The sequence below is a fragment of the Scatophagus argus genome, chromosome 11 (genome assembly GCF_020382885.2).
Source record: "Scatophagus argus isolate fScaArg1 chromosome 11, fScaArg1.pri, whole genome shotgun sequence".
NCBI classification, from domain to species: domain Eukaryota; kingdom Metazoa; phylum Chordata; class Actinopteri; family Scatophagidae; genus Scatophagus; species Scatophagus argus.
The window spans coordinates 8,242,781-8,263,526 of NC_058503.1; the positions used below are offsets into that span (position 1 = coordinate 8,242,781).

General features: G+C 41.3%; 2 protein-coding genes across 3 annotated transcripts in view; one reads left to right on the plus strand and one right to left on the minus strand.

The window, feature by feature from the left end:
• The window catches only part of il1rapl1a (interleukin 1 receptor accessory protein-like 1a), a 142,248-nt gene extending 139,668 nt beyond the window's left edge, over positions 1 to 2,580 (plus strand). For both annotated transcript variants that reach the window (XM_046404682.1, XM_046404683.1), the window contains one exon: positions 344 to 2,580. In XM_046404682.1, coding sequence (XP_046260638.1) covers positions 344 to 1,065 — 722 coding nt within the window. In that variant the 3' untranslated portion in view covers positions 1,066 to 2,580. The remainder of the gene's footprint in view (positions 1 to 343) is intronic.
• A 4,589-nt stretch (positions 2,581 to 7,169) lies between these two features.
• On the minus strand, positions 7,170 to 9,001 carry nr0b1 (nuclear receptor subfamily 0, group B, member 1). The gene is made up of 2 exons (XM_046404685.1): positions 8,152 to 9,001; positions 7,170 to 7,782 (listed from the first exon to the last, which is right to left on the minus strand). The coding sequence occupies exons 1-2, from the start codon at positions 8,813 to 8,815 to the stop codon at positions 7,541 to 7,543; spliced, it is 906 nt and encodes a 301-aa protein (XP_046260641.1). The 5' UTR covers positions 8,816 to 9,001; the 3' UTR covers positions 7,170 to 7,540.
• Positions 9,002 to 20,746: the final 11,745 nt, after the last annotated feature.

The window sequence follows — 20,746 nt, forward strand, 5'->3', positions numbered from 1 at the left end:
ACAATATTTGATACTGTACCAGAACAAAAGACATATATTCATCTCAGCAAAGACCATGCTTTTAGATATGTATCTATACACATACATTTACAGACCCACGTCTTACTCAACACAATATAAAGTACAGACTAAAATGATACCAGACACTGGCGGTAGACAACAAAATAGTCCCCTGTCATAGTCTCGTGTTTTGTGTCTGTTGCTCGATGTTCATCCATCATTAAGTGTTGTGGTCCTGTCCTCATTAAATCAAATCTTAAGCTCAATATATGCTGGGTTTACATTATTCTACTATTTTACCACTCTTATGCATTTTTTCTTCTTTAACCCTTGCTCCCTGCAGCCTACATAGAGGATGTGGCACGCTGTGTGGACCAGAGCAAACGCCTCATTATAGTTATGACACCCAACTATGTGGTGCGACGAGGATGGAGCATCTTTGAGCTGGAGACGCGGCTGCGCAACATGCTGGTGACTGGTGAGATCAAAGTCATCCTGATCGAGTGTGCTGAGTTGCGAGGCATCATGAACTACCAGGAGGTGGAGGCTCTCAAGCATAGCATTAAAACCCTTACTGTCATCAAGTGGCACGGCACCAATAGCAACAAGCTCAACTCCAAGTTCTGGAAGCAGCTGCAGTACGAGATGCCGTTCAGGCGCACAGAGCCAATGCTCACCCACGAGCCGGCGCTGGACGTCAGCGAGCAGGGCCCCTTTGGGGAGCTGCAAACCGTTTCTGCAATCTCCATGGCAGCAGCCACCTCCACCGCCATGGCCACCGCTCACCCTGAGCTGCGCTCTTCTTTCCACAACACCTACCACACCACCATGAGGCAGAAACACTACTACCGCAGCTATGAGTATGACATACCCCCTGGTGGGACCCTGCCACCTCTGTCCTCTCTGGGGAACCAGCACACCTACTGCAACATCCCACTGACACTGCTGAATGGGCAGAGGCCACCTGGGAAGAGCCGAGAGCATAGCCTGGAGGAGACACACGCTAACAACGCCATGCTCCCCCTGCTGCCGAGAGAAACCAGCATCTCCAGCGTCATCTGGTAATGATGAACAGACTCAGCATTGGCTGTAGGAATATCGGTCAGGATCAGACATGGTTATGCTCAGTCTGGTAACTCTTAGGAACACAGTTTATGGTTGCAATTACGGCAAAAAAGTGTTTGGATCCGTTTGTTTCCGACAGTTGTTAAGTGACAGAAAGCGATGGATATACAATATGTTTTTGGACATGGCTTCCCTTGTTAACAGTGGACAGCGCCTCTGTTGCAGAGGATGTTTTCTAAGTGGAACCACAGGAGCTACAATGAAAACACTGTTTCATTAACTAGCGAGATGAAGACTCGCAAGAACTCCACATTAAGGAACCAACACACTATGGCAATTGTTCACACGTGCATACACATACACACACAAATGTGCATACATACAAACAAAAGGAAAACAGGGTCCTGTACATATATTTCAATTTATTTGTAGCATCAGTGTTTTCCTGTTTTGTTCTTTTCAATCATGTTTGTTGCCTTCTCTACCATAGGACTTTGCTTCAACTTGTTATACAGAGTTGTATATTTTTTATTGTTTTCTCTTTTTAGTTTGTTTTTTTAATTCTCATTTTAATGCGCTTGTTTGGAAAGCCAGTATGTCTCGTACCTGCGCCGTTGTGTTTTGTTTTGTCTTGTTTTCTTCATTTTATTTGTTTGTTTTTAAATCTTTGTGTAGTTTAAGAGAACATTTTTTAACACTTTTGGAATTGCCTGGACATTTCAGGAGCTTCAAGGAGCTGAAACTTCTTTTTGTTTACCTGTAAAAGGTGTATCTAGTTTAAAAGAAAACTCTCTTTAAAAAAAAAAATCATAGAATATGCAAAAAGAAGGACGAGCTGGCAAAAATATCTTAGGAGGGGGAGCAATTGGGGGGCCGTACTAGTCCTCTCCAATCAGATAGACCGATAGACTGGCAGATCTCTCTCTAAAGCTTCATATTTTCTATTGAAACAAACAGCCTCGCTGTTTTAGAGTGATAGTGAAATGCCTCACCTTAAAAGAAATCTGTAGATTATTTTGAAAAGAATTCTATTTTTATAACAGAAAAGGGTTTGCTTGAGAAGTCATTCTTATTTGCATTTCATCTACCATAGAAAGGGGATTTGTGTATAAGTGTTATGCTGGTTTTGTACACTCGCAGTGTGGTTCCTGGTTTGTTAAGAGATTAAGATGGCTTTTGAATCCCACATGAAAAAATATGTCCTCTACTGTTCTAGATTCAAAAGTGAAGCATTTTCAATGTTTTGGTTTTTAAAACATGATATTATTCCCATCCTGATAATTACTTTGGTTCATATGGATAGTTCATGTTTAAGGAAAGAAAAGAGTACATTTGTGTTTTGAAAGACTTTTTAAATATATTTGAAGGTGTGATTTTTGAGTATGCATAGCAAATAGATATGTATTCTATATATAATATAGATATTTATATAAATATATAAACACGATTTTCACTTGGAAAGAAATGTCTATCTTTATAGAAACACAATCATTATCAGTTGCCCTTACTTTCTCACTGCACATTAAAAACATTGATTTCCTCTTGATGTTTCCCTTTTGTGTCCAACTTTGGCCCTCTGTTGGTAGTAATTCATGATTTCTGTCTCACACACCGATTAAACTCCTAAAATCCACATTAATAGTCAAAATAATGGCATCACTCTGTCTGACTCCACTGGTGACAACTGTTGACCAACGGGTGGAGGAGTGAGTTTTTTTCAGTTTCACTCAGTCATCCCGCTTTAAGATCTGGTCCAGTGAATGTGAACAACCATCAGGATGTTTTTGTACAGCTGAAATGCCTCTAAACACTATAGGAATAAACTGCCAACTCTTCTTAAAGTGGGCTACACTACAGGACTACAAGACAGCCTGAAAGCACCATGTGCATGCAACGTCTACTATTTCTGATTGTTGTCTTATATAACTACAGGTTCACTGAAGGACAGGTAACAATTTTCAAGACTTTCATACTGGCCATTACAAGATGCCTTTCTGACATGCTTCCAGTGGGAGAGCTTCATTCCATAAATGACGCTTGAAATGTATTCCAAAGTCTGAGGCCTTAAGCAGTCTGAGTTTATCAGTTCAAGTGGACATCTTCCCAAGTTAAAATCTTTTAGTGCAAAGTTCTCTCTGTGTCTTTCCTCTGACTGTGTTTCCACGCTTTAATTTGTCTAAGGCAGACTACTGATGCATCATTTTAGCTTCAGTTGAACATTTTCCCACAGATCAAGACCTTTGGATTTTGGATGTGCATTGGGAAGGACACTATGAAGAGGAGGAACAATATGGCAAGCAAATAGGCTTGTTTTGATGCCTCCATCATGAAAGGGCAGCTAGTAAAATATGGCCAGAATTCAAAAGCTCCAAAAATAGAGAGGGCATAATATTACTGGAGTAGCATCCAACTGCTGCTCACCATACTGTTTGCTGTAGTTATTTCTGACTGTACCATGAGCTCAGTTAGCTCAGTTATCCCTGTAGCTTACTGGATTGTACCCAGACTGAGGCCTTGAATAACAGGGAAAGCTAGTGTCAGTGAACACAGCTGGACAAGACGGGCGAAGACATGTTTGATTGACAGAATGAGGAAGATAACTGAGAGGACAAAAAGACATGGCAGTTGGGGGCACATTAGAGAGCTGAGGAACGAGACAGATTCAGGCGTTAACGCTGGAAAATGTTCACATCTTATTCAGTGAGGATTTAGTTCAAATCAAAGGTGACTGTTCAAAGGTGAAAAACCAAGATGGTTTTGGTGAGCTTTATTTCATTGATACCTTGTTAGAATGAATGTGTTTGACAAGTTACAAGACAAGATAGGCTTAATTATTTGGTAAAAGAGAGAACAAACTCGCTTCTCATACATCTCCCAGCTGAAACTATGGGGGCTTTCAGACTACCCCCTCTAGAGGTACAAAGTGGTATTACGAGACAGGAAAAACTGAGGTTAGCAGCTTAGCATGCTAACTTCACAAGATATCCCTGCAACACAATATACAGATGTTTTTAACATAACACTGTTGTTTCTTCACATTCTGTTGATTATGTTTGTTCATTTATCAGTGTTTTATGCTAAAATTATGGCCATATCCAAAAAAATGCACTTATAAAATATGCTGATGGGGATCTCTGAAGCCTTGTTGTCAAGACCCAGCCTGTTCACCGATTCCCTGGTTCAATACTGGCTGGGGACGTTTGCTTCATGGTATCCACTTTGCTCTCTGCCCATGATTCCTGTCTATCTCTCTTGTCAGACAGAGGCAGTATTGCCAAAGATAAACATTTTGAATAGTGCCGATGGAAAAAACATTTTGGCTTTAATCCAAGGAGCCTCGTTTGATGCCTGACTTTTGCTTGGCAGCTTAAACACGGTGGTGGTTGAGAGCTGCCAAACAGTGCCATCTCCTGGGGATTCACAATATCTACAAGGGTATGTTTGTCATTGAACACTGGTGAACACGGAAACAGAAAGCCAATTTAGTGACTATCCTGACAGCCCCATGAGAGAGCAGAGAAAAAGAGAAACCAGGGCAGAGGAAAGAGACAGTTGGAGGGAAAAGAGTGAGGGACTGACAATATAAAAGACATTATAAGGACATTTTGTTGTTGTCAGGGTGCAGAGAAGGAAGCTGTAAATGGCAAATGGTTTCAGACTCTACAAACACAAAGGAAAAAGAAACACAACTGCATAACTGTATCAATGAAAATATAAATCAACCACAACCACTGGAATTTACTTTGGCTGTTAATAAAGATGCCAACCGTTGAAGGCAGGCACACATGCAAGCACGCACAACATGTTGTCAGCCACAGGTACAGGTGGTGAATCTTACATGTTGGCAGCTTCCAACCAGACAGCTGGGGTTTTATTAGCAGACACAGGATTAATAGACTCTATTACCCAGAGCAATTAAGGAATTAATTGGAGAGAAAATAGGCCCAGTCGAGAGGGAACATGTAGGGGAGATGGACAGAAATGAGCATATCTTCTTAACAAAGTCCACAGTGGCATATGTGCACGGGTGGCTCTGTTGGCTCTTTGTGTGTGTGTGTATGTGTGTGTGTGTGTGTGCATGTGTGGATGCATATTCCTGTAGTTGTGGGAGCTAAAATCTGTATACACAGTCACATTGTGAGGATCTGCTTTACTTATGGGGATAAAACACAAGTCCACACAACTTAAATCATTAAATATTAGGGTGAAGACTTGCTTTAAGGTGAGGTTGAGGTCAATGTCCTTATAATGTCTTTTATATTGTCAGGATTAGACAAGTAATATTTATTGTTATAGTTACGGTAGTTAATCCTCCAGGAAATGAGTGTAAGTCTAAATAATGTCCCCTAAATTGACGGAAACAGGACAGTGTGTGTGCGTGTTTGTGTGTGTATCATTTTTGTCTTTTCCTGCAGTGCCTTATCATACCACCGGGAGGTGTGTGAGAGTCGATAACATCCAGTTGGTATATCATGTTTTCAGCGGCTTATTACTGTATAATTGTTGTGTTACTGTATTCAACTCCTTCCTTCCTGTACCAGGCTTTTATTTTCTGTTTGCATGGGGTTCTTCCATGCTGAATAGGAATAAAAATAGCATAGAGGCAAAGTCCTTGCTACAACTCAGGCTCTTGTAAATATTTTGTCATTGAGAGGCTGGACTTCAGCTTCATAGAATGATTGGAAAGTCTATTTTTTCTGTTTTTAGGATTTAATTTTATTTGTTCATTTGTCATATCTACCAAACAACAGCTGCACTATTTACAGCACTGGTGAATGGACAAGCGTCATTCAGTAAGACTTGTAAAACATCTCCATTAGGTAAAAAAATGTGACTGATGATACCTTTGATCTCATCTGTCACTTTCACTATGGACCACTGAGTAATTTAATAACTGGCTGAAACCCAACTGTTCAGTGATTTTCGAAAAATATATCAGTGATCCCAATTTTAAAGTCTTCCCTTGAATATATAAGAGATAAGATATTATTTCACGGTCTAGTTGCTGTCTGACTGAAAAAGAACATTTTCTCAACTTTTCTTACAAGCAGACATGTGTTTATCTCAGTCTAACAGTTAGACAGAGATAGACTGAGTTAGATTCTAACTCATTTTCACTTAATTTCCTTTATTTGAGTTAGGATATATTGAAAAATGTTATAGTGAAACAACAAAGCCACAGGGACTAAGTAGAAGTACAGGCAATCTGGCATTTGAAAAGTGACTGGGGACTGTGGATGTGGGAGGCAGGAATCAGGTGTCCAGGGACTCATAAAATAATTTGGTCATAGTGTATGTGCTCTCAACGCTGTTGTTGTGCAGGTGTTTTATTATATAGACCTCTACAGACTTACTCACTCATCAGGGCTGTATGACAGTGCCATAAGCCTACAGTATCTGCCTTTGTCTTTATGTGCAGTCTGCAAATGCTTTTCCTCTCCAACGGGTCTGCCCTCCATCCTCCCTCTAAATACTGTCTGCCAGCGGCATTTTACTCTTCATCCGCAAAATTCCACACTGTAATGGCCAGAGATGGATGGATGGACTGGTAGACCTTTACCTGAGGCACTTTAACTACACCATTTCAGAGCCTGCCTGTGTGTAGGGAGTGAGTGTGTGTATGTGTGTATGTGTGCATGTGTTGGCGGGTGGGGAGGGTGATACATATGCACAGCACCACAGCTGCACGTGGTATGCTGTTGCACTCTGGTGGTCTGACATGGCATTTCACCATGCATCTAGAAGTCACAGTACTGCTGCTAAACTCACCCCTGACCTGCTGGACTGGACAGAAAACATCTGCTACGAGTAACTGAAGCATAGACTCATCTTAACTTACATGTGAAAAACCTTCATCGGTAACGCCTGCGCACAGTAGTCGACATGAATCAGTGTGACTCAGAGTTTTCAAGGAGACATACATCAGATTTATAAGTAAGCTTACACTGTAGTTATCATGGCTCACGTAACATACTGAGCCATGTTATCTCCTATATATTCTGTCTGAGACTGATTTCACAGTTGCCCCAGTGAAAAGTGTGTCAGTTATGACAGAGCTGATATCACACACACACAAAGAGAGAGAGAGAGGCACAAGGACTGCAGCGGTTCAGAGATCAAATCTTTATTATACAAAAATAGTTCATATAAAAACAAATAAGTTATGAATTCCAGCAGCTCCTCTGTGGTTTCCCTCTATCATAACGTATTGCCCTAAACGCACTCTTTCTTTCTCTAACTCTTTCATGAGGGGCTACACACAGCACACACACGCACACTCACACACACACACACACACACTTTTCCTGTATTGGTCATTTCATAGGCCATGAAGATCTCCAACATACAGTAGTTGTAAATTCAGTCCTTCATATCCTCTTCATCTGCCCTCACTTCCTACTCATTACGAGCTTTGAGCATTTCCGTCTGGCAGCTGACTCTGCTGAATTAACCTCGGTCCTTTGTAGACTGTGACCTACTTCCCGTAGAACATCTCCATCAGCACCTCGTCGATGTTGACGGTCCCTATAACAGGTCTGAAGAAGAGCTGCGCGACCACCGGCGGGCTGATGGCCCTCAGCATGGACAGAGCTATGAGCAGTTTTGCGAACCGCGTCGTGTCCTCGCGGTGAATCAGCCTGACGTGCTCGTTCAGAGCCTGGTGCGCTTCCCGACGCAGAGACTGGATGTAGTGGAGACAGCGCAAACCCTCCACATCTGGAGAGAAGAGAAGAGGCGGGAAGAAAGGAGAGAAGAAAGAGTGACTTGAGTGGAAGGAAAAGTGCAGAATGTTTTCTATACAAACAGCTGTCAGAAGGCGAGAGGTTGGAACAAACCAGTTTGTTCTCCTAGTATATCAATATCAAAAGTCTAATGTCAAAATGATAACAGCTTGACTTGATATTTTAAGTAGGCTTTATGGTAAATGTATGTGCTATTAGCCTGTGTAAATTAGCCAATTATTTCCAAATAAATCAAACTTCTGACACAAAAATAACCAGTGAGAGTATAGCATTTTAGACCTGCCTGACGCTCTGTGTGCCACCTGCGTAACATAACTTTGACGCACAGGTATTAAAGCCCTACCTGGGTTGAACAACACAGCTCCTTTCAGGTACGCATACTCCTTGGTACTGATATCTACGCTCCAGCACTTCTTCAGGAAGGCTTTGATCGCTTCTATATCCAGGACAGAGACCCCGACTGCCCCCCTGCTCTGGCCGGACAGCACCTCGCTCTGCCTGTCCGGTAAACCCGTGAGGATGCGCTGCAGCATGCTGGGCTCCACGGTTTCCGCAGTCTCAAAGTCCACTCGGTCTTGTGCGAGTCCAAGCACGAGCAGAGGCGCCCAGCCGCTCCGGATCAGCGTCAGTTGGTCGTCCTCCGGCAGCTCACGAAAGCAGGGAACGTTTTTCACGAACCTCAGCGTCTTCACCAGGACCGCTGAGGCGGCTTTGCACGTCACCTGCGGAGAGCGGAGAACACCTCGCCGCCGCATCGAGCCACAGGAGCAAGCCTGCTGCCGGTGCTCCTGCTGCCGGTGCTCCTGCAGTGAGGTTGTGGTGGCGGTGGAGGAGGTTTTGTGGAGCAAGTGTTGCCATGTTTGCTGTTGCTGTTGTTGCTGCTGCTGGGGATTTTGTTGTTGCTCCTCGGCGGACGCAAGGCTGTCACTCTTCAAGATGCTGTAGAGGATGCTGTTGTTGTCTCGGCCGCTGGCACCCCGACAGCGGCAGCCCCCCAGCGTGGCCATGGCCGCTGGCCGCTCTACATGTGATGGAGCTCAGCGCGTCCCGCCGTTTCTTTGAAGCGCCGGAGGTCCGTGCCAGAGGTAGCGCTGTTTTCTTAGCCCCTGATAGCCCCGAGTGAAGGGCAGCACGTTTATATTAGCTCCCGTCGGTCCCCTCTGTGAAAGCCTGGTCAGACTCTCTGCATATTCCGCCTCCTCGGGCTCAGGCACCTCCTCTTTCTCCACCCCCTCACCCCCCTCTCTCTCTTACTCACATAAACCTAAAAACACACGCTGCAGACATACCACAACTATTAAAAAACAAAGAAACAAATATTTGCAAATAAACAGTTCAGACAATAATCTAATAGACGTTATCAAAGGTAAAAAAAAAAAAAGTGGGCAACAGCAGGCCTGGTGAATTAAACTGACTGTGAGAGAAAAGAAAGAAGAGAGAAGAGAGAGAGGCAAAGTCAGACAAGGAATCAGAGCCCAGTTCTATTCTCAGCATTACCTTGACTCTCTGGCAGTGCTGTTTATCAGGCCGGAGCCGGTAAAAAATAGGCCAGCGACGGATCTGAAGGCTTAATTATTTTAGGGACAATTTATATGATTTTCTGTGAGAAAGAAGTAGGAAGAGCTGAGCTGTGAAGGCCAGCCACCAACCTTGACTCGGACACACTGATATTGATTTAACCGTGAAAACAGGAGCTGGTGAATTATGATGTCATGACTCAATGCTCTCCTTGCCTCTGTCACTGAAGGAGGAATGGGGTGGGGGGGTGTGAAGGAAGGGAGGAGTGGAGGTCAGAGAATGAGAGACTGTGAAAGACAGGTCGGGGTAAAGCAGATGAATTAGAGGGTTATCTTAATTGCTCCTAAGAGGGATCACAGGTTAGGGTTGGCTGCTACCTGAGCGGGACAGGGAGGGAGCTCCAGGGGAACTGCAGCTGATTACAGAGGAGTTTAACTAGGAAAGAAAACAAGCAAAGAAGCTGTCAGACTGAGAAAAACTTAGAGGGTAATGCAAAGGTTTGAGCACAAGCCCTGACTTACTATACATTATATTGATAAGAGGTTTAGCTAGTTCTGATGTAGACACCTAACAAATACTTTCAAACAAATGCCCTCACACTGCCATTCGAGGGACTTTACAGAAGGTTACCTTTGGTGTGGAGAAAGGATGACATTGAGTGCATGGCCACATTCATGAAATAGCAGGACCTCAGTGTTCCCTGCTCTGTTGCGTTGAAGGATACAGCTGTGAATGAAGAGAGGATGAAAAACTTTTGCAGCAGCGCTAAAACATTGTTCAGTGGCTGAATGTCTTTGTATTGATTTGGCAGAGAGAGAAAACAGAGAGATTTTTCACATGTTTATATCAAGGACACCACGGGATAAACAGCCTTCGCCCAGCCTGTCTGTTCTCCTGCTCAAGGCCCAGCCAATGCAGGTTATAAAAATCCTTCTGTCTCAAGGTGAGGTTCCATTATTGTTGCAAAAGCACAGAGTTGAAAAGACAGCTACATTGCTCTGTCGCTCTTTGTCTTGCTCTAGGCTTCCTTTGTTTATTTATCAATTTATCACATTTGTACAAGATGTACTTAAGTAGCTCTCCACCAACTTTCCTCAGACAGAGCAAATAAAATATGTCTTTTGATATTTCTGTAATACATTAAACCCCATTGACTTCCAGCTCATGATATGTAGCAAAATAAAATAAGAAGGACTTTATTTTAAATTCATTGCAGATCCAAAAATGTCCAAATACACCAAATTCGTCAGGTTTGGAGGGAATGTATATAAAATGATGCACCAATTTTATTTACACTGGATGATAGGAGAATTCAGAGAAAACATGCAGTCTTGGGTTTGAATATTTCACTTGACACCAAATATACTGTATATGCTGCATATTTATTTCTCTAAAGGAGACATTAAAGCAGGCAGACACAGTGCCAGGCTGCCAGTCTGTCTGGACCGCAGTCAGTCAGCCTTTATCTCCTAGGAAATGTTGTGCCTGACGGCAGAGAAAATGCATAGGAAGCCAGTGTTTATAGGGAACCAACCTAAACACAGATGATATCATTATTCTATAGCCATCACATTATGCAGTCAATGCTGACCTCGTACATTAAAGAGAAATATTCGTTCTTAGTTTTCCATACAACATCAGGGCTTTGTGTTGCTGCTGCTCCTTCTTGTTCCATTACTCCCTGCAATATTTAAAGTGATGCACTGCCCTGCCTGACTCACAATCTCTGTTCAAGTTCACCCCAAAGGTGTCGGATGGACTTGAGATCAGTACAGTAAAACCCCTGAAAAACAGCCCATCCTAACACTTCTGTCTGTATAGTGTACGTTATCACCAGGGTTTTCATTTCACCTCTAAAAACAGGGAACTTCAACTGTCAGTAAGTGTAAGTGTAGCGATATTATATACACAGTACAAGCTCAGTCATCAATGTCCAATCCAATAATTGCGAAGACAGCAGGGAAGGCTGTCATCATGGGACTGTATTCAGTGTCAATCAAACTGCCTACACACGGGTCAATCGCAGGTTAACCTGTCGCCATATTCGCTGCCTACACTCATCAGAGAAAATGGTGTGTCACCCCAAAGTCACAAGCTATGCAGACTTAGAAAGATGACTCTCAGAGAATTTTTTTGCATGCTTTGCCAGTTATTTTTCAATTTCACCTGGTGAGGGAATATGACATAAAGCGACACAGTACATGTGAGTCTCACAAGAAACATGTGGCTACAAAAAGAGATGTACCACGCTAAGGATGTATTCCTACTGACACCCAAAGATGTCAGGTTGATAAGGTAAATAACTAGCACTTCAACAACACTGAACTCTCAGCACTTTAAATGCATAGGATCAGTCCTTGATCTATATGTAAAACTTTTCTTTACTGGATGTTCCACCATGAGCTTGTCCGCAGTTTTATATGACAAATACCCTTTTGAAAACAGCAGTGATACCTTTCAAAGACTAGAAGCCATGCCATGAATCCCATGTCAGCAGCCTTTCACTCCTTTTATACTGTACATATTCAGGCAGCTTCAGTATTGATTAGAAGGAGCACTGCACTTTTTACATTTATTTGGACCGAAAATGGGAAGTGTTCAGGCATAATATTGCTGAGCCAAAAGGCCATAAGAACTGTGAAGCTTCAGCCTCCTTTTATGCTTACAGTATTTACTTGGCGTGGGAGTGTGGTAAGGTGCATTCAATAAAATATATTTAAGCCCTTCACTTGCTAAGGGCCTAACCTTTGACCTACATAGGGCAAAACATAAAGATGTTACAAACTAACGGGCAGAATAGAAACTTTTATTTTTAAAGTTAGATAGACATTATATCAAAAGTATCTTTCAGCATTGGTAATATTGTCCCACATAAACATATGTTTCTGTCTTTGTCTCACATGTGGTTTTTGGGGATCTGGTAACACGGCATTAGCCTATCTTGTTTATTTAGTTCCAGCACATTGCTCCTAATGGGAATGTAGTGGGCTGGTGCAGCACATTTGCCCTTGTCAGCCACTGTATGTTTTAGAATAAACAAAATAAACCCCAGGAACACTCTACATTTTTCCAAGAATGCAGATGAGAGAAACGCTGAATGACCAGCTTGGATTGCTGGTGGAACACAGCCTAGCCCAGACATGACGTCATGATGGAGTTTGATTTCATGAAAATCTTAATGGTCCTAACATTGAGGGACAATTAAACAGTAGGTGGGTAAAATGAAATTGAATGTTCATGCTATTTGCTCTTTTGCTGTTAAAAAAATGGTTTTCTAAAAGCTATTTCGCTAACTAAAATAGCCATAATCAGAATCACAGGTCCGGTTTGTTCTTAGTTTTCTGTGATATAGAGCAGACTCTTTTTCTGGCTCAGTGCCTGCTGGTCCCAAGCCCAGTTTAAAATGGCTCAGTATGGAGTGACCTTCTCACAGCCTGATCCCGTAAATTTAAGGATGTGAACACACTTCCTACCAAACACAGCACCCTGTTTGTGTTTGTCAATAGCCAGTAAACTGTCACATTTCAGCAATACAAATATAAATTCTGCACAAGACTAGTCTGACTCAGCTTGGTCACATTGGCTAAATATACCAAACTATTCTGTTGCAGAGACGTATTTTTCCAATTTGTCAGACAAAACTTAAAGCTCTCATTCCTTCAATTGTCCTCTGCCAGTTACTGGTTTCCTGTGAAATATCAGCACACACAATCTCAAAAGGAGTTTACATGCTTTTAGACAAAAGAAAAGGAAAGTAAATCAGTTGTTCGTGTGCTTGTGTGCTCACACACATACACACACTCAAATATCCGTGATCTGCACTTCTTTAAATAATTGCTGTGACACCCAGACAGTCAGACTCAGACAGCATCAGGCACGCTGCCACTTTGTGTCTACTGCTGAAATATAGAGCAAGGTCAACACCATAGATGTTATTTACTTGGACAGGGGGCATGGGAAAGTGAGAGCTGAGCACATGCAGGAGTTAAAGTGGGAAGGAAAGACAGAGTAAAGTAGCATTAAAAGTAAATTCCAGTACTTTAGGTTTTCAGTTGTCGGTTTTCAGTTGTTTGAGAAAGATAAGTAGGCTTTGTAAAACCTGGGCTGTAAAATCAACAACTTAAAAAGACTTAATGTTCAGCGGGAATTCTCCCAACCTCATCTGAATTGACTGAAGGAACTTCTTTTGTAATTCTGTTTACAAAGGCTACAACCCTGTCTACAATTAATACTATGAAAGTCTTTTTCAACACTGTCCAGTTGCTCAAGTAAATACACAAAATGTTTTCAGTAGGAGAGCATTGTTGTGTTAGGTTATTTTGCAGCAGTAAGCATTTCCTGAAGGCTGATTGCACAAATGAAATTTTGAGGTTGCCATGACCCAAGAAGACAGTTCTTTGGCACATTGAGCCAAACTAACCTTGAAACACAAGGGTGGAGAAAAACACAAGGTTTTTACCAAACACTTGGGGCTTAGACGCCCACAGACACTCTCAAGACAGGTCTCAGAAACTTAAGAGGACAACTTTGTATGATTCAAGGCCTTGCATCAAATGGCTCCCCTCAAAAAGTCTTGTACTGCATTGTTTGTTGATTTGTTGGGCGCTCTTCTGGCGGTTGCTATGGTGACTGCCTCCATTTTCTCTCTGTGGCTGCTCACATAAAGGACTGTGTCCTTGTCTCCATAATAGTTACAAATTGAATACTGCACTTTCCAAGGACTCATGTCACCAACTTACAGCAGAGTGAGCATATGAGTGTGTGTGTGTGTGTGTGTGTGTGTGCTGGAGAGAAAGAAGTTTGCATTAAAATGTAAAATGTACTGTTTTATTTTTACTTACTTAGTCTTGATTTATTTTGTGAAACAGACAAAAGAGAAAATCATGCAATTACAGAAACAACACTAATACTGACATTAATGTGATAAACAAAGTGCTTAGAGACAACAAAGCAGAACAACAAACAAGTGGGAAAATGAAACCCAGAGATTAAAAAAAAAAAAGTAACAAAAAACAAAACAAACAGCTTTTATTAATGACTAATCAGCCTATTGGTATTTAATATTTTCTTAGAATTTCAGATTATTTTTATCGGTCCATATCAGTATGAATCAGTATGAATCTTTAATCTTAATCTTTTTTAATCTTTTTAATGAACACACATCGACAATAATGACTATACATTAACAGGTAGGTTTGTTAATGTATTTTAAAAGCATTTCTTTGTTGTGTTTGTTGAAAGTCTCTTAACATCTTGACAATCAATAAATGCTCAAGTGCTCTGACAAAACAAGAAAGAAGTCTGGTGTCTGTGCATGTCACAGCCCTGTAATAAGCCCATCCAAACTGTTGCTGTTACTTTGCAGTTTATTTGTATGTGAAGTAGATTTCCAGGAGCTTTCATGGAGATAGTTCAGCGGTCATCACATGATCATGGAACTCTGGTGATAGCAGGTGGTGTATCTCATTGGAGGCTGTAGGGGGGAGGTAGTCTTTGCATGACAGTGGATTTATTTTTATAGTGAGCTGTGCATAGTAAAGCCATCAATTAACAAAAACAGCTCAGTGACACACGACCTCTTTTCGAATAAACACAGCTTTGCTCATTGTTTAACCGAGTAGCTCTCGCTGTATGTGGGTGAACATTTGATAATATGATGGTCCACAGTCTATCTGTCGCTCCTCTTGTAAGTGTGTTCAGTGTCGTATATAAACACAAGGTCACCCTGCCTGTAACAAACAAAGCAGCAGATGCACTAGCTTTCAGTCCGAGCACAAATGATTTTGTTATTACAGCCTACTGCTGGGTTGTGTTCCAACATGTGATAAAGTATGTTGTGTTGATGCATGTTGCATGATGTTGTTTCCTGGTGTTGTGCGTGATTATAGTAATGTTTTTTAACATTTTTGGCATGTTTAGTGTTGTGCCTTCAAGTCTGAGTCATATATTGATTACATATCCTTAGTAATTCTGCTTGTAATAAAATGTGAAGTAATGGTAACTTGCTAATCCTTTTTGACATGTTCTCAATTGAAAACAGAACAAATACACTGTATTTAATGTTTCTCCTCATCAGCTTCATTTATTTTTGTAAATATCTGTTAATTCTGAATTTGATGCCAGCTGCACATTTCAAACAAGCGGCAACAGCAACAAGGAAAGACTGGGAAAGTTGTGAATTGTTCAAAAGCCTCTGTCTGGAATGCTTTTGGAACATTGCACAAGTAAACAGGTTGATTGGTAACAGGTGATCATGGCTGGGCATGAAAGGAGCATCCTGGAAAGGCTCAGTCATTCACTAGCAAGGACATTGTCAAACACATGATTGTGGGCTAAGGATTAAATGATATTGCTGCATGGGCCTGGGAACAGTTTGTTGTCATTTGCTTGTTTGTTTGCAATTGAAAAGATTCTGTTTTTGCTTGCATTTTATTCAGCATCCAAATTGGGGTTGTAAAAACAAGGGCTCTATTGACCTCACTGCTAAACACACAAAAAAAAAACAAAAAAAAGTCCTCACACTCATATGTGAGCTTTTATGAGGTTAGGAAAACATCAGCGTTGTGGTTCAGAGAAACTAATGTTGACTCTTGGTTGACGAGGGTATAAACAGAAGACCTTTTAATCAAAATCAAGCCTTTTGTTGCCACATCCGTCCACCCAAAATATTCTTCCTTTTTCGATGTTTTGTGACAGTAAAACAACATCACACTATTTCTAACTTTGCTATTCAGAGAGGAACAGTCAGATACAGTTTTGTGTTTGAACAAATGACCAATACTGTCATTTTCCTGCCATGCACAGATGACCTTAAATAAGTTCCAGGAATCTGGGGCATGATGCTCTTCAAACTGCAGCCTCAGGCCACTCTCCAACAAAGCATGGGAGCCTTGAGTTCAACCAGACCACTGCCAAGAAGAACCACCTGCGTGTCGATGCTGTATTTTTCAGGTTGGCTTCATCTTTTTTTACTGAGCAGCCTTGTGGACACATCAACACCTATTAAACTGGGTAATGCAACTTTATTAATTCATTTAACTGAATGGAACTTAGTTTGCACCGTGCACTTTTATTCACAGATGATCAAACCAGTTAATCTGTGGGTCATGTTCCCAGTGTATGAGTAGCTGAGATCTGCTCTGTGGATTGCTTGTCTTGTGCTGTAGTTGGTTAGGTTGGTGCACACCCACTCTGCTCTCATCAGTGGATTTGTTTGGCCTGGTAATGAGAAAGATTGCTGGCAGCAGCCACTTGAAGGACTGTTTGTAATTCGGGCCTTAGTCACCTAAATTCTGAAATAAAGGATTAGTTAGGAGGATCTGTATATTTTAAAGGACATCTTAACTGATGATCCAGAGATCTCGGAGCTAGGTTAATCACTAAAATGTTTTGTAAACAATTAGTTACGAGCTATTCTTTTATTTTATTTAGTTATTTTTTTTGTTTGTTTGATACAGCCAGGGATAGCCACCTCCAACTGGATGAGCTTTAGTGGCACTTTAGAGCCAGATATATTGAGGGTGCAAGCCAAGAGGTCGAGTTCAGTGATTCACCGATAGCCATCTCTTAAAGTGGTCAGAGCTACTTATTCATATTTCTTATTCATAACATAAGAAGACTTTTTTAATCTAAAAAATTCATTTACGATGTCAAAAAGGGGAAAATTAGCTATAGAGGCCAAAACTGTTTTCAACCCTAGAAGTTGCCAGTTGTTTTACATAAATTGACCGTTTCAAAAGATGTGGTTGTTTGATCCACTGTTAATGTAGAAGTTAAAGGATTAAGATAACCCATCACTGCTTGTACAGATAAACTGACAACAACGTGAGGGAGTGAGTGAGAGACAGTGCGGAGGCGGGACACTGCAGTTGTAATGTCCTTGTTGTGAATAAATTGTGTGTTGAACATATGCCACTGGGATGTGAGCTAATTAGCCAAGGTTGAGAGGGACCCTGGGGAGTGAAGAAGGGGGAGTTAACATGTGAGGAGAAGGGAGGAGAAGAGGGAGAGGCTGCCAAGGTCAAACCCATGAGTATGCAAGTGCTACCGACTCCATACTGCACAACGGTCTCCTCAGTACTGAAGACCATCTTCACTTTGACAATACTTACCTTTATTACAGTTATCTCACCTTGCCTGTCTTGCCTCAGTAAGTCACACAGGATTTACACGACAGTTGCATGAAAACACATTTACACATAATAACTGCAATCAAAATGCAGATTGCCTCACCTGCCTCCTATATGGACATCCAATTTGCCTGCCTCCATCCCCCTTTCCCTGTTTTGTCCTTTCTTTCTACCACTGCTTGTCCTTGCTGATATATTTGTCTTATTTAAATATGTCACACTGTATGAAATAATGCTCCCTTTTCATATGAATTGCCGTTAGTGAAAACACATGTAAGACATACCCATCTGCATGTGGAGTGCATGTGATGTTGTGTGCAGAGAGGCTACTGAGTGAAGTATGAAATATTGTAGCTGTGGAGCAATAATTTATGTCCCTCCTATCTCATCCTTTATTGGTCTCACAGTGACTACAGCATGAATATTTTGCCTTACAACATATCGAGGACAGGGTCATGTTTGCATAAGAAGGTAAATTATGACACTAATAATAATGTCGGTGTGCCAGGAAGAGACATGGGAGTAGGTGAGGATGAGGGCATGAGTGGAAACCAGGGGAGGGCTCACATTTGGAAGAGACCAATGTTAGGGAAACGACTTTCCAAATAAACCGAACATTTAGAAAATAAAAATAAAGGAAATGAAGAAGTTTGACTTGTCTGCAGCAAGACAAGTGACTAATTTTCATTCTCCAAAAATTCTCATTATATTTGACAGTAAAGTATTCTTGATTTGAGATCTGCACACCTTGAGCAACAACAAACACATTTACAGACTTCTGTAATAGATTTACCGACAGGCAGTGAGTCATTCTGTCTGACTTTGCTTTGCTTCTGTGACACTTGTGTGATTAAAGATCTGTAAAGCCTTGAAAATGCAATGTTTTTTTTCTTTAATATGCCAGTCTGAAAGTACTGAACTTTCTTCTTTTCTGAAGTGCTGTGAAATTACATATTACATATTATACACAAACTCAGAAATCACTTCCACACCTTTTTATTTTTTTATGCAACTTTACACAGCACCTATCTTCTACTACATGTCAGAGGTCAATCTGCATCTCCTTTGTTATCATTTGTATAAACACAGTTTTTAAGGCTGTGCAAATATTGTGCTCTAAACACCTGAGCTGCGAGGTACTGTGATGCTCAGTTCAGGTTGAAAATGTATTTTTGCAGCATAACACAAACTAACACAGTAAGACAACTCAAACATTCAAAGTGAAAGGAGTATCCACACAATACAGAGTACAAAAAAAGGTTCATGCAATGAAAACTGACATAATAAGAACAGTGATGAGTTCATTTGTTGATTGCAGATTGAATAAAGGAGATCTTGAACCTGTTGCAGTTAATTTTCAGAAATCTCTGATCTGAGGGGAGGGTGTTTAAGTCCTTCAACATAAAGAAGGCTGTAGCTGCTACTAATTATACTTCACACAGTGATGGCGTGTCACAATTGATTCCAGTCTCGCACATTTAAGTCACCCTAACGAACCACTAAGAAGAAAGGAAGAATCCCAAAAATAAGAGCACCAACTTTCTGAAACATTCTGAACATTAAAAGCCTAATCCTCCAGAAATAGTACAGAAGTGGGTGTGAAGAATCATTCATGCATAGAGGTGTGTTAACAAACACAAAACAATGATGGTACCACTAAACTGGTAAGTCACAAACTAGTCAGAAAATTTGCATGCATGTGACTTATGATAATTATAATCCATTTGTCGTTACAAAAAGTCCATGAGAAGTATTAGTCCACTTTGGGGAAAATGTCACATTCATGTATTACCCACATATGGACCACAAGGTAAAATGTCAGTCATCAACAAATCAACATGGTGTTAAACCCACCCAAACATCGTTTAAACATCTTGTAAAGAAGCATATGAGTAGTTAAAATCTGTTTTTTTCCAGCCAGCTGCCATCCACAGTCACGTGGGTACTGTGTGCTGTGATATATAGTCATGCATTACCACATTATGTTCCCCAGCTCTTTGAGCGCCAGATCCTGCTGCCCTGCTGTCTCTCAAGGTCTCTTTCTGTCTACTCTAGCTTGGCCAAGGTCACCCGCGCCGCTGCAGGCTCTCTGCAACCTTGAGCAGCTAACTGACCGGGAAATGTGTGTTCTCCCGTTCCACCACCTACGTATCCCAGTGTCAATCAGCCAGATACAGAGCATGACTGTCATTAAATGTTTCAGCACGCTGCCATTAGGTCACTCCCGTAGATGTAATCTGAAAAAAAAAAACAACATTTATTCAAGGACAGCCAAGGAATTAGGAGAAGGAGTTCAGCTTCTGGACAAATGATAATTGAATTAAGTGGCTCGACACACCCACTGTTGGCTCAGATGCTGCCACCACTCTATGCGTGTGTGTGTGTGTGCGCATATGAGAGAGAGAGAGGGAGAGAGAGAGAGAGAGAGAGAGAGAGAGAGCATGTTTCAATTCAGTTCGACTCAATTTATTTATATAGCGCCAAATTACAACAAAAGTTTTCTCATGACACTTTCCAATTAGGGCAGCTGTTGACCAAACTCTTTAATTTAATTTATTTCATTTTCACAGAGATGTCTATGTTTCACAGACAGAGAAACCCAACAAAACCCCCATGAGCAAGCACTTGGCAACAGTGGCGAAGAAAAAATTCCTTTTACAAGGCAGAAACCTCGGAGCAGACCCCGGATCAATGTGGGCGGCCATCTGCCTTGACCGGCTGGGTTCAGAGAGAGAGAAGGTGAGCAGCTGGACTGAGAATGAGAGAGGCACACAGACAGAGCAACAGCAATGATAACAGAGTACTGGAACAATAAAAACAATATTAACGATAATAATAATGATAGCAGTAGTAGTATTTATAAGGTGAATAATATGGTCCAAGCGAAGAACCTTGGGGAACTCTGCAACTCACTTTACGGAGGATTCACCATTAACATGAACTGAGTTCCATCTGATTAATAAGACTGAAACCAGCTTAATGCAGTTTTCTTAACGCTAATTAATTGTTCCAAATTGTGTCACAAAATATAATGGTCAGTGGTGTCAAATGAAGCGCTATGGTCGAACAATATCAGTACAGAGACAAGACCCTCGTCTGATGCAAGTAGAAGGACATTTTGACCAGTGCCGTCTCTGTGCTGTGATGAGCTCTAAAACCAGACTGGAAAGTCATGTAGCTGATTAGCAACTGCTTTCTCAAGGATCTTAGGTTAGATCTCAGTCTATAGTTGCCCAAAACCTCTGGATCTTTCTTTTTAAGAAAAGGTTTAATTACAACTACTTTAAAGTA

Bases quoted from the DNA above. Each gene is read 5' to 3' on its own strand.
- nr0b1 (XM_046404685.1), bottom strand. From the start codon at position 8,815: ATGGCCACGCTGGGGGGCTGCCGCTGTCGGGGTGCCAGCGGCCGAGAC. The intron at 7,783-8,151 runs GTAGGGCTTTAA...TCTTCTCTCCAG, and splicing joins AGCTGTGTTGTTCAACCCAG to ATGTGGAGGGTTTGCGCTGT.